A 15,039-nucleotide genomic window follows, 5' to 3' on the forward strand; every position below is an offset into this window, starting at 1 on the left:
TTGGCTTTCCTCTCTCAAATTTCTGCCTCGACATTTGCAAACGCATCAGAACCAACCTGCCGTGCGGCAGCCTTGGGGCCCAAGTCACTCTGATCCTGGCTTGTGACTCTACACAAACAGAGCAGATTGGGGATGAGAGGCTCCACCTCTGTAACCAAGATGCTCTGATACCTTAGACAAGCTTGCTAGGGCTCAAGCTGCTCATCTGTAACATGTGCATTTCTAGCAAAGTGTTTTTCAACTTGTGGGTAATGACTCATTAGAGGGTATATTAGTTTTCTGTTTCCACCGTAACAAATGAATACAAGCTAAATGGTTTGAAACAAGTTATTTTATATCTCTGGAATTCACAAGTCCAAAATGGGGCAGCAGAGCTGTTTTTCTGGAGGCTCTAGGGGAGAATCCATTTCTTTGCCATTACCAGCTATTATAGGTTGCCCACATTCCTTGGCTTGTGGACAATATCACTCTGACTTCTGCTTCCACTGGGACATCTTTTCTGACTCTCCTATTTCATAGGGAGCCTTATAATTGGGCCCATTTGGATAATCTTCCCATGTCAAGACCTTTAACCACATCTGCAAAGTCCATTTGGGGCCATGACTAGGTAACAATATTCAGTTTTTGGTGATTAGGATGTGGCCACGTTGGGGGTGGTCATTATTCAGCCTACCACATGAGATCAGGGAGCCATGTAAGTGGCCAACAGTTTTTTAAATGCTGTTTTAAGAAGTGCATGCAGCAATGCAATATTTCTGATTCTAATATGTAACGCTAATATGACGTAGTCACAGAAAAAGTTTGAATCCAAGACCATCTGTTTTATCAGTGACAGATTAATGCCTTATTCTCTTATAAAGAAATGTCTAAAGAATAGCCTTGATGAGAACTTGAAATTTTGCCCCTTATTACTATAGGAAGACCAGACCTTTTATACAATATGAATGCAGCTGTTTCCTTCCCCATACCAGGGTTGAGTTTTACCATATAACTCTTAAAAGGATTTAGAATCAAAGGTTGTGTTGAAGAAAAGGCAGAAGGATTCATTATTAAAGACCTACAGTATCATGAGATGACCAAGTATATATAATATCCTTTCAAGGTTTTGAAAAACCCAGGAGTGTAACAACTCACAATTGAGGGGTGAAGTCCAAACACTAAAGATGTTCATATTTCTGTTCACCTCCACCATGTACAGAGACTTAGAAGCTTTACAACTTTTTTCATAGCAAAAGTTCTTGTTTAGATCCAGATTTTTTCTATTGAAGTATACAAGTTAATGTCTATATTAGGTATCTTGAATGTGGTCTGTTAGAGCTACAGTGTGAGGCAGACTAGTCATTTTGACAGAATTACAGCCTAGTTAAGATGGGGCAGCCTCAGGAAGAAGATGGAGCAGCCTCAGGAGGAGGTCATAATTGAGTGCTAGGTAGTGGGAAAGCAGCTCTCCAGGCTCAGCTAAGAGGCTCGTGTCCAGCTGTGTAGTCTTAATGAGACCAGGAATGTTGTAATTGCACTTAATGAAGCTAGAATCTTTTATTATTCCTTTCCCTCCCCCAGAGGAGATTGCTGGCCTTTAATTGGAATGGGAGTACACGGGAGAATAAATCCCTTAAGTTCTCAGGGAAAGTTTTCTACTTATTGGAAAGACTAATTTGAATTAGGAAATATTACTTAAGTATGATACTAGATTACTTCCTTGGGAATACCTGGCTTCCCTTCCTCTGTAGAGAAGGGAAGTTATGCCAAGGATTAGGGGTGACTTCTTGCCCTCCTCATCTTGTATATATGAATGGAGGGGGTAAAAGGCATTAAAGTCACCTAAATGCACCCCTAGAGGTGGGCTGTCACCAAGCCCCATTAGTGATTGAATTCTCTGGCACTGCCAGTTTTGGGGATGGAGTTCAGAAAAAGCTGAGTGACAGGAAGCACTTAAGTCAGAAATATCCGTATTCATGTCCACACAGAACAAGGCCTGCCCAGAGGATTGTGGAAAGGTACTATATTCTCTAAAGAAGAATGATTGCAAGAAACAGTCCTTGAATTCCATCAAAATTTAATAAGAAAGAAGCAAGAGACTTATGTTGACCACTTTGTTGGAATATCCAGTTAGTGACTTAGCATTATGGTTCTTTTCTTGTGCAGGTAGCTGATAAGGCTTAGAATTGCCACAATGCCTGCTAAGGCAACCACAGCAACCATAGTTGGAAAAGCAACGTATCCAGCAGTCTCATGCCCTTTAGAGTCCACAGCGTCTGGAAAGGAAGCAGACATTCAAGTCTTAAGATCATTGAAACGAAGTGTCAGTTGAAGCTGAAGTTTTACACATTAAAGCTCCCCAGAGAAGGAAGTGAAATGAAGCTTCAAAGAGCTCATTCGGGAAGCTTGCAACAGGGTATAGTCTTATCTCTCAAGCCAACCTCCTCCTCTCCCTTCTCCACTCCCACAGCTGTTCCCACTTCCTACTTGCTTTCACTCAGATCAGATGGGCTGACACCTGGAAAGGACCTTACAGTCCCAGCTCATTGTTTAACTTTCTGGCACTAACAGATATGATTAGTTGTCCCAAGTGCATGATTTCTTGCAGCTTATTAGCTAGGGATTTGAGAGCTTAATTTCAAGTTCTAGGCCTAAAATGAAGACTATCTGGGCTGAAGATATAAAATATTAACAGTAACATAATCCAGTAAAGACTTAAGTTTAATAGTAGCAAGCACATGTCTTCTGACCTATTAGTCCTATTTTTTTTTTTTCTCCAGAAACATAGTCTGAAGTTCTTGTATAGTAGGCCAAGATTTGAGGACCAAGGTTTGAGGATTCTAATGTGGCATTAGTGACAAAACTGGAATCCTTTAGTTACAGTGAGAGGTCTCTGTACAGATATAAGATGGCTTAAACAAGTAAAAAACGTTACAGAACAGTGGGTAGAGTATATGATTCCACTTGTGTTCAATGGGGATTTTTGGAAGGGCACACAAGAGACTTAACAGAACCTATTGCTGGGAAGAGACTCCTCCTCTTCTTGTCTAATCCGGAGCATGTGTTATCTATGCACAGTTAAATTTGACATAAAACCAAGAACTTGAGTCCAAGAAGTACCCAAGGCTTTAAGTCCATACCTCTGAGTGAAGAGCTGTCTGACAACAGGAGGATGGGACCTGGGAGACTCACTATCATTTTCTCTTCCTCAGTGGCTCCTGTGGCTGGAAACAGATAGTTTGACCTCTGGGATAATGAGTAGTGGTAAGAAGTGTGTTGAGGGATTACCTAGAGCAGCTCCGCATGGAGCCCCTGCTCTAGGTGGTTTTGCCTGCCTTCACAGGAGAGGGCACTCACCTTACTGTAAAAGCAGGATGAACTATCAAAGAACATCGGAAGACAAAGTTCAGAGTCTACCTAGACTCAGGAAGAGTGACTCAGGGAGAGTAACTTTAAAGTCTACAGAGGATCAGGCTACAGCTCATGTGCAAAAAAAAACGTGTCCCTAGGACTGATGGAGAACCTGTCTATCTCAGACTCAGGTTTCTTGTGCTCTTGGGACTAGGTGAAGAACAAGGGCACTCGTTCTTAAATTCTGAAAGGTTGAGGCTTGCTGTAAACTCACATTAATGAGGACTTGAAATTTTTACCTCGCCTGCTTCTGGATGACACAAGGCAGGTCACAGAACACAGAGGGAAGTCAGGAGAGAGTTGATTGCAGATTGAGGCACTGCAGTGGAAGTAGACCTGGAGATGGAACGAGAGTTGAGTAAAACTGATGTCTCACATTCGACCTGTCCCAGGTGACTTGTTAATCACTTACCAAGTGAGAGAACGCTTGGGCCTCTGACACGAAGGCAAAGGTCTTCACGTCAAACCTCTGATAGTGATTAGGATAGGTCACAGAGGAGCCAACCGGATGGAAGGTGGTTCTGTGGTTGTCCAGGTTGTATTCACAGCTGGAAGGTACATTTCAGGGAGGGACATCAGCTGAATTCACCCCAGAGTCTAACTCAGCATTTGCTCAAATTCAGTCACACGTAACACCTTCTACCTGTACCTTTTTTTTTTAATATACCTCTGATTTGGCCTATCCAACAATATTCATGGAGTTATAAGTTGTTCATGCTAGTTTTTCTTCTACTATGTGTTAATACAATTTCAGTACCAATTTGTTTGCCAGATAAATTCATCAAGAATTATGTAACTCTTCAGATGACACTGGCTTAATTCTTATTAGTCTGGGTATCTTTTTTGTCCCAGGCAGTTAGTATATGTTGCTGAAAAAACAAGGTGGAGAACTCCTGCCATTTTATATCTTAGATGCTAGCAGAGTATAGAAGCTATAAATTAGTATGTTAGGTAGCATGTAAGTACTAACAAAAGAAGAGTTAGACCAGGGTAAGGGTGCAGGAGGGTCAGGGTAGGCTTCAAGGAGAAGTGGACACTTGAGCAAGCCTTGAATGGGGTGAAGGAATGAGCTGCATGAATGTGCTGGCTACCATGATCGTGGAGCAGGAGTGCACCTGGAGGATACAAGCTTAACAGATTACAACAGATTCAGAGAAAGATAAGGTGCAGTTCTACCTAGGTGCCAGCAGAGCCAAGAGGATAAACACCAACATATAAGTGGGTAGCCACAACTTCAGAGCACTGTGATATTCAGATCTAGAGTCAGATGGGCATTCATGTTCTACCATTTACTAAGTATTACTTTGGGCTAGTTATTTAAGTAGCAAGTTTGGGTTTCTTTATGAAGTGAGGTGGCTAGTGTCTCTCATAGAGTGATGAGGTTCAGGTAATGCATCTGGAGCACATAGCACCATGTTTCGCCTATGGTAGGTATTCAGTAAATGGATAGGAACTAGAAATCTCTTCTCTCCAGATATTGGCATATTAAAGCCAGATTCCCTTGGGAAGGATCTTATACTTTTAGATTCAAGGGTAATAGGAAAGCATGAGTCACCTTATTTGACCAAGGACTGGTTGCTAAGAAACAAGAACAAAAATCAGGGCCTTTGACACAGTGCTCCTCTCAAGCCCAAGATCATTTTATTCTTTTTACTGGCAGTTTGATTAGCTGGGATACCTCATATGGAGAATACATACCCATCCACGACAATATTCCACTGAGGGAGAGAGGCTGGGTCCATGGTGGATGTTGCCCAGCAGTCGTCTAAGACCAGCTTGATGTTGGGGTCAGTCCTGTTTATGACTCTCACTTCTAGGTAAATTGGTTGGCGGAGGTATCTCACCACAGGGTACTCCTTCTCCCCATATGGTTGCAGGTAGGAGTTATCTGAAATGGAGGAGAAGCCCCTCTGGTACTCAAGCAGTTGACGGTCACAACAGAAGCTTAAGCATCGCTACTACTCTAGTCTGGTGGCATCAAAGTTCATTTTAGGGAAGAGTTCCCTGAAAGTATTTAAGCAGATTTTTTAGGTTATAAAAATCTGCTTAAATACTTTAGGTTATAATGTCTCACCTGGGTAGGTTTGCAGGGTCAAAGCAAGTGGACCCGGCTTCACTGAGGCCATTGGAGGAGGAAGGCTTTCAACACTGGTATTTATTAGCATGTTACTGCTGCTGTAATAGCACCTCACCGTCATTCTGTAAGAGTGGGTGGGTGGAGTTGTTAGAATTTTAGATTAAAAAACTGCTTGAGTTTAAGCTGGGGCTTAAAAAGTCAAGTAGCAATTGCGTTCACACCTGAACTCACTGTCTCTGGAAACTGTGCTTGGAGGAAGATCTGCCCAGAAAGCATGGATTTCATTTTCATAGATGACTTTGTCATTCTTGAACTTAGAGTAAGGTTAGAGAAAGTGGTTAATTAGTTATCTCAAAAGTAAGTCTTAACCTCTTGCTATGGGCCAGTACTAACCTTATGTCTTGTTCCACATCCATTCAGGGGTATGTGAAACTGCACCAGCCCCCGAGATGGAGCTTTAAAGATTGGCTGGCAGGATGAGTCTCCCACCCTGAGGGTATCCAAGTCGAGAGCCGGTTTTGTTTGATGGCTGTAGACCTCAATGTCCATAAACCCATCCTGAGTACAGAGCTCCCCTGAAACTAGATAGTGGTGAGAGTTAAAAAAAAAAAAAAATCTGTCTGCCATGTGACTATTGTCATCTACCAATTTGAAGTGTGATGGAAGTTTGAATTTTTATCAGGAGGCAACAGAATTTGTCTTAAGTCTTTGTTTGGGAAAATACCTTGATAAGCAGCTTGAGTTACGAGGGGAGACCCTTAAGGTGCCAAGACGAGTGAGGCTGCTCTGTATGAGCAGAAGGATTTTTCATCCAAAGGAAGAGGCAACAGGAGACGTGGGAAGAAGCACCAGGTGAGGTAAGAGACCCATGAGAAAAACCTGATGAGGCTTAAAGTGCCGTCCCTTGTGTCATAATGTCCCTTCTTTCAAGGCTCACAAATCTTGGTGGTTTAAGGGGAAGTTGAAGAAGCAACTGATTTGTCCCATTTGGCTTTGACCTGATACAGGTCAGCGAATAAAAGGAGCAAAGGGGCAGAAGCAATACTACACAAGAGGAAAGACCTACTTCCATATTCTTTGAGGGATTTTTCAGGAGTTTGGGGAAATACTTGTAGTCCCTGTAGTTTCAGGTTTGAAGCAATCTTATTTAGATGGTAGGCCTAGGCTCCTAACATGAAGTATATCCAGGTTACTTAAAAACATGTAACAGTTGTGAAACCTACCTGTATGTGTATCTTAGAAGTGTTATCTTTCTTAGATCCCTATCACAGCAGCTTAGACTGACATTTCTGGTCTGACCAGCCTTTCGTTTCCTCAAAGTATAAGCAGTGCAGAGTCTGAACTTCTATACACTTTCCCACATGCAAGAGCTAAGAGAGAAAGAATGTAGGAAACCGTTTAAGAAAAATGGTCTTTACCGATGGAAACTGCTGACTCACAGAGACACTCCGGATAAATCACCATGGATACCATCTCCAGCTGGATGTAAAAGGTCAGCTTGAGTGACGACAAGTAGAACTGATAGGGTAGGCATTTTTCAGAGAACTGAAATGAAAGAATGTCATTTAGCAACCACAGCCTGTTGGGACCCAGAGCAGTCAAAGGAGGGAGGAAGGAAGTACACTGAAACCTTCAAGGCACACTCCAGACTTATTATGGTTTCCCTTTAAGCCAGAGCAAGAGACCCTATCACTTCTCCAGATCAGGATCCTTCCCTAGGAAGGAAATTTCTTTCTTTAAGCTCATGCCCTCCAGTACCCAGTACTGTATGCTCTTTGTACTAGACACTGGAATTTGATCTGTTAATTCAACCTCTAAAGGGCTGCCAATCCAGGAGTTATAAAATGTTATTGCAAAGTACACACCAACATAAAATTATTCTTTGTTGTCCCTGGCAATTGCCTCAGTCAAGACTGGCCTCAGTGAGGACAGCTGGGGACACTTGTTTGGCTCAAGCTGTCCTGTTTCAATAGGGCATGAGAGGCTCATCATTAGAAGCTTGATAGCAGTTTGTTCTATTCAGTGAACTAAGAAACTTAGGAAAACTTCCATTGCAGTTAAAGAGGCTTGGTGTTTGAGAGTAAATTTCAGTTACTTGAGAATTCACTTATGCAAGGTGTTCAAATGAGGCCTTCCAAATTTTGAATTTTTTACACCGGCAATTAGAATTTATGGACAAGTCAGCAGCTGTAGCAGGGTAGCCTAAAACGCTATGCTTCAAGTCAGGCTTCCATAAAGCTCAGTGACTGACAATGGAACGTACTTTTGTTTTGAGGAGGGTTTTGCTGAAATGCAACCTCAAGCCATTTGTTGTTTCCACATCAACCCCACTGTTGTTCAGCTGGCTCATAGCAATGTTCCTATTTTCAAAGCTCATGGATTTTAACTTCCCAGGAAACTCTGGTATGGTGAGAGTCATGTGTGTGGCATTACAAGTCACAGGATCTAGAAGGAATGACAGAATGATCAGTTTTCATTAAGCCCCTGTGGAAGAACAACGTCTTCCACAACTGGAGTTGTCCCTTCCTAGGCACTTACTTACCTGACACACAAATGAGTCGTGATGATAAGACGATCGTCTGCCCAGGAGATACATGCGTAAGCTTCAGAGGCACCATGTAGAGGTGGCTGTTACCTTGCTGAGGAGAGGCATTTTCAAAGACATTGGTTTACCTGAATTACTTGAATTTCTAACCAATGCTGGAATAGTCAGGGCAAACATACTCAACTATTGGGCACTGTCTTGGCCCAAGCAGAGTTCAGGCATTTTGTCCCAATTGTTCTGCAGGTGCTCTAGTTTTAAAATCTTGTACTTCGTAACATCTGGCAAAGTAGTGTCTACTGATATGACCTGTAGCTGATCATTTCTAAGCAGATATGAGCTCTTGTTTTATGACTGTCTTATGGTATCAGCATTCAGAGAGAATGTTTAAGATTCAGCATATGCTCAGTGTATAACAGGACTGTTAACGTGGCTGACATTTGAGCACGTAGGTGCCAAGCCCTGTTCTGAGTATTTTGGCACATTAACTGATTTAATGTAGTGTCTTGATTGTTGGTCCCCAAAGTGCCGGTACCTACTGTAAACACAGTACAGGGCAATGATAAAACAGAACACCTTAATTCATAAAAGGATTTAGTAGTACCCTAGCTCCGTATTATGTAGTTAATTTAGATCTATGGAGGAAGAGGGAGAACAGATTGAAGTCAGGACCATATCTCTCTTGTTCACCATTGTATCTCACCATTTTATCTTTAGTACTTAGTACAGTGCTTGGCACATGGTAAGCATTAAGATACCTGTTGAATGAGTTGTATTCTCCATTGAGGACATGGTTGAGATCATGCTTGGATTTAGAAATACTGGTTTGTGCCTGGATGGCGGTACAAAAAGATTCACACCTACCGAGTAGCGAGTCACTCCAGTGGCGTGGAATGACACTTGGACGCTTATCTTCTGGTTGTCAATCAGGAGATTATACCCTTGGGTCATAGCCTCCTGAAGGGTCAGAGTTTGGGCTCTTTCGCCATCACCAACTGCAAAGGTCCATCCCATCTGAGGTTTGGGATCCTAAAGTCAGAAGTTTCATTTAGAGGGCTGGTGCTCACCTTCACCCCAAGACTATTGTCTATTTCATATTTTAACCAGGATGGAAGTTATGTCACCTTTAATATAGAACTAAAGGTTACTTAGGCTTGTAATTTAAAAAATAACTTTCATACCCCACTTTCATCAGCCATGCCAGGAAAAAAGTGAAAGGTAAACTGGAAGAAAAAAAAAGATGATGTGAGGCTTTGATTTGGAGATTTCTGAAATCATGTTACCTGAGAGGACGTGGAAAACACCCAGAGCAACTGCTGTGCGATTCTGACACCACAACGCCTAGTTGTGGGATGTGGTAGAAGCACAGGCAGTCATGAATCCTAGCAGTGCCCTTAGACATCACTTCCTCTTTGAGCTTTTGATACCAAAAGGCAATTGGAAGATCTAAACTCCTTTTCAGTTGTAAGCTGAGATGCTAAGTCCTTAAATGTACAGCTTCTTACTATGTGCATAGAAATCAAATACTCTGTCAAGCTGCAGTTCCATCACTGTTAATGAAGTGTGATTATTTTTGTCCACTGTTGATGTTCGCTGTTAGACTATAAAGTCCACGAGTATGTGATTGGTCTCTTTTGCTCATTTGCTATATCCTAGTATCTAGCGTAGGGCCTGGCCCATGATAAGTATCCAGTTTGTCAGACTACCAACTGAATCCTTTTTATGGCTAGACGTGATGTGCTGAGTGCTGTATCTGCCTTCTCAGTCAATTCTTAAAGCCATCCTATGAGGTATTGCTGTCCCCCACTTCAGACTTAGAAACAAAGTCTCAGTGTGGTTAAGAAATCAATCCAAAGCTACACAGCAAGTCAGTAGTAAAATACAGATTGCAGTCCTGCTCTTGTTCTGCAGCCCAGCTCTGTCTAGACCACATCTCCCCCGCAGTAGCTGGGTGAGAAGCAGTCAGCCTGCTTCACTCACAGACATGAAATCCTTCAAGCAGACTGTGGATCCCAAATGCTGCTCGGGGCTTTCTGCTTGCATAACTGGACAGCTGATGTCATACATGAGAGCCTCTTGTCTTAAGGCAGCGTTGTCGTCCATGAGTTTGATGGTCATCTGATGCTGGCCAAGCTGTTTGAAAACGGCATAGTAAGGACAGCGTGCTAGTACCTCGGTGGGAAAGGGGATTCCAGAGTACCATCTGACCCAGCTGATTGGTAAAACCCCTAACGTTGGCAAAACCCTTAAATTATCAGTACCACGGGTTCTAGAAGGTCCCTCATTCCTGTACCAGGAGATGCTATAGCCTCTTTAGATATCCCAGGAAAGACTCATACATCGGCAGAGAATAATAGTTCCTTGAGTTTCAGGGCTCAGAGTCCAGTTTTTATTTTCTTTTTACATTCACCCTATATCTGAATATCAAGGTCCTGTTTGGTTTGGGGCCTGTACCAAGATATTCAAATACACTTATTGAGCACCTATGTAGCAGCCATTGTGCTGGGTGCTGGACGGAGCCATCTTTGCCATTTCCCCTGGCCCAAGGAACTCACAGTCTAAAGCAGGAGTCAGCCAACAATTTTCTGTTAAGTGTTAGTAAATATATAGACTTTGTAGGCCACGTACGAGTGCTAACATGTTTTAAAAACTCTTGATAAAACAGAAAACATTCTTAGCTTGAGGACCATCACACAGATCATGGGCTGGATGTGGCCACCCACAGGTGATACTCTGTAGGCCTCTGGTCTAAAGGAATGCAACCCTAAGCTCCCTAAAGTTGGGAAAGGCGATTTCAGAAGGGAAAGTGTTAATTACCGGAAGTCTTCACTATAGAATCAGATGAAGTAGATGGTTAAACTCGCAGACTTCTAGGATGCACCCCAGACCTATTAAGTCATCAACTAAATGAACTAATTCTGTACTTTCCAAGTTCCCTAAGTGATTGTTTGCACACTCAAACTTGGAAACGACTTAGGTCGCTTTTACTGCTCCTAATAACCCTGATTGGGCAGTACTATTGCTTAACAGTAGAAAAGCCTATTGTTCAGCTTCTGCTGGCCTTCCAACACATGTTTTTACAGCCTAGAGGTACCAGCACTCTATTTGCCAGCCCCCAAATAGCCTCCCCTTTTCCATGGGGGTTAGAGATCAAAATAGCTCATGTTTGATCATTTGTTGTGTCTAGATGCTATGCCAAGTCCTTCATCTGTATTATGTCGTTAATCTTTAGACACCTTATGGAGAGATATCATAATCCATTTCCCAATGGGCAAGTGGAGGCTTAGAAAGAGTAGCTAACTTACCCCAAATCACATCTAGATAGTGGCAGAGCCAGAAATCAAGCCCAAATCCTCAACTCCAGGGTCTCTTAACCTCAGCGTTGGCATTTGGGTTCTAACATGTCTGTTACCGAGGGCTCCTCTGGGCAGTGGAGGCTATTGAGCAGTATCCTTGGCTTGTACCCACTAGACGGCCAGTAGCTGCCCTTTCCCACCCCACCCCTCAACCACCTGTGATAACCAGAACTGTCTCCAAACACTGCAGGATGTTCTCCGGGATGACAAAAGAAATCACCCTGATTGAGAACTACTGCTCTACTCCAAAGCCTTAACTCCTGGGTTACTACTTCCCAAATCACTCCTCAAACAATTACTTACTACTCTTTTGGTACAGGTTTCATATGGGGCCTTCAGGGTGAACTTTTCTGGGTCCAGAACATAAGTGCAGTTCAGCATTTCAAGACCAAGGGGATCTACAGAAGCAAGAGCAATTTAGACAGGAGATGGCCAAGAAGTACATTTCAGTGACGTTGAGTCAACCAGAGGTACATAGCCAAGACTGCCAATCCATTTCTAAGGTACTTCAGTCACTTCAGCTTTTATTTTCCCACCTGAGTGATATAACCCAAGCTCTGGGAAATGCTGTGATTTGAAGATAGATGTTTCCTAGGGGATTCTGAGATAAGACAGATTTCCAAAGAAAGACAGGGTCTTCCACTCTCGGAGGCATCATGCAATTCAGGGCCCCTGTGTCATCATGGGTTTTGGGTGCCAGTTGCTCCAGGGTTTGTGTGCTCTGCTCACCAGGAAATGGAGATGGCCTTGAGCCAAGGGCTTCTATTAAGTAAGACTAAGATGAGATAATACACATTACTTACCCACCACAGATGCGTGCTGTATCTTGTTGGCAAGAATGCTTGGAAACGCCACTATCATTCTATTTTCATAGCAAGTGACAGTACCTGAAGAGCAAAGGAAACACATGGGGCATCTTTGAACACAAGAGGCATGATTCCTTCAGAAGTGTATTGAGGGAACTCTCCTCTCCAACAGACAACAGGGAAGATGCCAGTTGGGAGAGGCAAAGCTTGCCTACCACCCTTGAGGAACTTACAGATTGGTGGGAAAGATATAACTACAATGCAAGATACCAAGAACTGTAGGGAAGGTATCAATTTGGTGCCTAGGGCTTTCTGAAGTACTCCAGGATAAGCCTGGATTTGGGTTAACACGCATGCATGCAGGAACCAGGCTGGAACCCTGATGGAGATGGGGATGGTAGGTCTGTGAAGAACTGGAGAAAAGTTTTGTCTAAGATTTTTCAATCTGAAGTTTAAAAAATGCCCTAAGTAAGCCCAAGGACACACTTTTTAAAGACAAACCAATCTGCCTATAACCTGACACTGTGCACCCTCTGGCTCAGATGAAAATTTTGAAAAACTCATTACAAGTGGAACGGCTCTGATTTTGTCTGTTATGTTGACGCTTTCCTTAAGCGTGAGCATGTGTTTGAAGACGACTGCTCCCAAAGATGGGGGCTTAGCGTGTGGTGTGCTACTCTTTGGATGCCGTAAAGCTTGAGGCGGTGAGGGAATAGAAGGTAGTACAGGTGTTTTTGCACACTCCTCCATTTAGCTGGTAGAGCAAGCTCTAGGTAAGCAAGGGAAAAACTGTAGTGACTTGATCAAGCTTATAAAGGGAAGGAGTGGAGATTGTCTAACCTATGTTTGTGTTTCCTCGCCATCTAGGCACCCCAGGTGCAATCTGTTCGAAAGATGCTTAAGAGCACTTCCCTCACCCAAGAGGCCTACCTGGGAAGGCAGGATCCACCAACTGATGAACACGTATTGAGTTCACCGAAGTCAAAAGGGCGAAGAATAGAGGAAATGACCTGTAGGTGCTGGAGGGCATGGGGGAGAGAGTTAGAGGGACGAACTTCAGCAGACAAGGCCATTATATCCTCTCCCTTCTGCCCCCAGTTACCTCCAGTCTGCACTGAACCAGCTTGAGGGTCTCCCACTGTCTCCTCTCTGCCTGTACGCCATGACCGAAGACACCAGCAAATCAGCCAGGCAGAGGGGTGTGCTGCTCTGTGCTTTTATAGCAGGAAGCAGGCCATGATCCCGCCCTCTCCCCACTGGAGACACCTGAATCTTCTCCAGCCCTCCCAGCTGAGAGGAGGGGACTTGGGAGGGGAGAGCCTTTCTGGAAGGCCTGAAATAAGTGGAGTTCTGCGCTTTCTGACACTTGCCTTGCTGTTCCACCAGCTGCTCTGCGGGCCAGCCATGAAACCAGAGTTCCCTGAAACTGGCTCCAGGTGAATGAATTGGTGCTTTTTTTCTGTAACACTGGGAAAAATTAGGATCTTTTGGACAAAATCTTTACAGCTCAAATGCACAGTGAAAGAATGTGGTGGGATTTTTTTGAGGAAAGAACGTCTCTTATTCACGCTATCTTTAAGTAAACCTTTCCTTTAAGTTACTCCTGGTCTCCTGGCTATTGTGGACACCATCCTGGCAATGTGCATGAAGAAGTACCTTTGAAAAAAATGGATGAAGCATTATTTTCCCCCAAGAATAGATTTTAAGCTTACTTCAAAAAATGTCGACAATTACAGAAGGATATGGAGAAAAGGAAAAAGTCATCCACATTTTACCACTGCTAATACTTAGGTATGTAACTCTATGGTCTTTTTCTATGAACACCACACACACTTAAAAACAACCTGAGATTGAAGTATAAATTATGTTTGTAACCTGCTTTTACTACTTTATATGTCATGTACATTTTCCATATCAAACATAAAGATCTCCATTACCATTTTTAGGGTTGCATAGTATTCAATGTCTAGATAAATCAGTGTTTAACTGTTCCCTAATGATGGACATTAATATGGCTTCCTGTTTATCATCATTATAAACAATAATCTGATGGACATTCTTGTACATTTCCCTGGTTAACTCTCAGGATAAATTTCTGGAGGTAGAAATTCTGAGTCAAAGGGAATAGTGATCTAAATAAGAATGTCACTGTGTAGCAATTGGGAGTTTACAGGTGGAGAAACTGAGGAAAAGCAATTTGCCCAAGCTGGGTGTCAGGGCCAGGGCCAGACTGAGATACCTAGATGTCTGCAGTCCATGTTCCATAACAGGTGATAATGCTTAAATTCTGTGCAAGTAGTGGGGTGGCACTTGAAATATTTATTTATGTGTTGTTTTTTATGTCTTTATGTCTTTATGATATAACTTGAGGAGTAATCTTCATTCCCTTTCATAGGTGTCTGAAATATGGTTGGTTAGAGTAGTGGTTTCCCCAACTTCCTTGATCAAAACGATCACATGGGGCTCTTGTTAACATCACAGATTCCTGGGGCCCACCCAAAAGCTGCTGAATCAGGCTCTCTAGGGGAGAGGCCTGGGGTACTGTATGTTTAACAAGCCAGGTGAGTCTTATGATCAGGAAAACTTGGGAAATATCTGGAGGGAGGCAGGCAAGAAACTGAATGATTGCCAGTGATTAACTAACTTCTTTATGGGAATCAGTTGATTATATACTAGTGGAATGGGGGAGAGGGAGCAAAATCCAGGATAAGCAGGATTTTGTGGATAGAGATGGTGAAAGGATTTAGATTCTGAGCAGAAGCATGATAGCAATAGTTACTCCTAAGCATATTTTCCGAAAAGTGGGACCTTTTCTACAACTGTGAAGGTAATTTGCCACCACGATGGTTAAGGCTATGATAAGAAGAC

General features: G+C 42.9%; 1 protein-coding gene across 1 annotated transcript; it reads right to left on the reverse strand.

The window, feature by feature from the left end:
* Positions 1-2,051: 2,051 nt before the first annotated feature.
* ZP2 (zona pellucida glycoprotein 2) lies at positions 2,052-13,527 on the reverse strand. Its single transcript, XM_060033065.1, has 18 exons — positions 13,274-13,527; positions 13,102-13,190; positions 12,169-12,252; positions 11,669-11,763; positions 9,990-10,142; positions 9,191-9,232; positions 8,874-9,038; positions 8,010-8,106; positions 7,731-7,912; positions 6,886-7,012; positions 5,861-6,048; positions 5,689-5,780; positions 5,465-5,589; positions 5,089-5,278; positions 3,803-3,938; positions 3,630-3,726; positions 3,120-3,203; positions 2,052-2,255 (listed from the first exon to the last, which is right to left on the reverse strand). Exons 1-18 carry the CDS (start codon positions 13,333-13,335, stop codon positions 2,110-2,112), a joined length of 2,154 nt encoding a protein of 717 aa, XP_059889048.1. The 5' UTR covers positions 13,336-13,527; the 3' UTR covers positions 2,052-2,109.
* Positions 13,528-15,039: the final 1,512 nt, after the last annotated feature.

The sequence above is a fragment of the Delphinus delphis genome, chromosome 15, assembly GCF_949987515.2.
Source record: "Delphinus delphis chromosome 15, mDelDel1.2, whole genome shotgun sequence".
In the NCBI taxonomy this organism is placed as follows: Eukaryota; Metazoa; Chordata; class Mammalia; order Artiodactyla; family Delphinidae; genus Delphinus; species Delphinus delphis.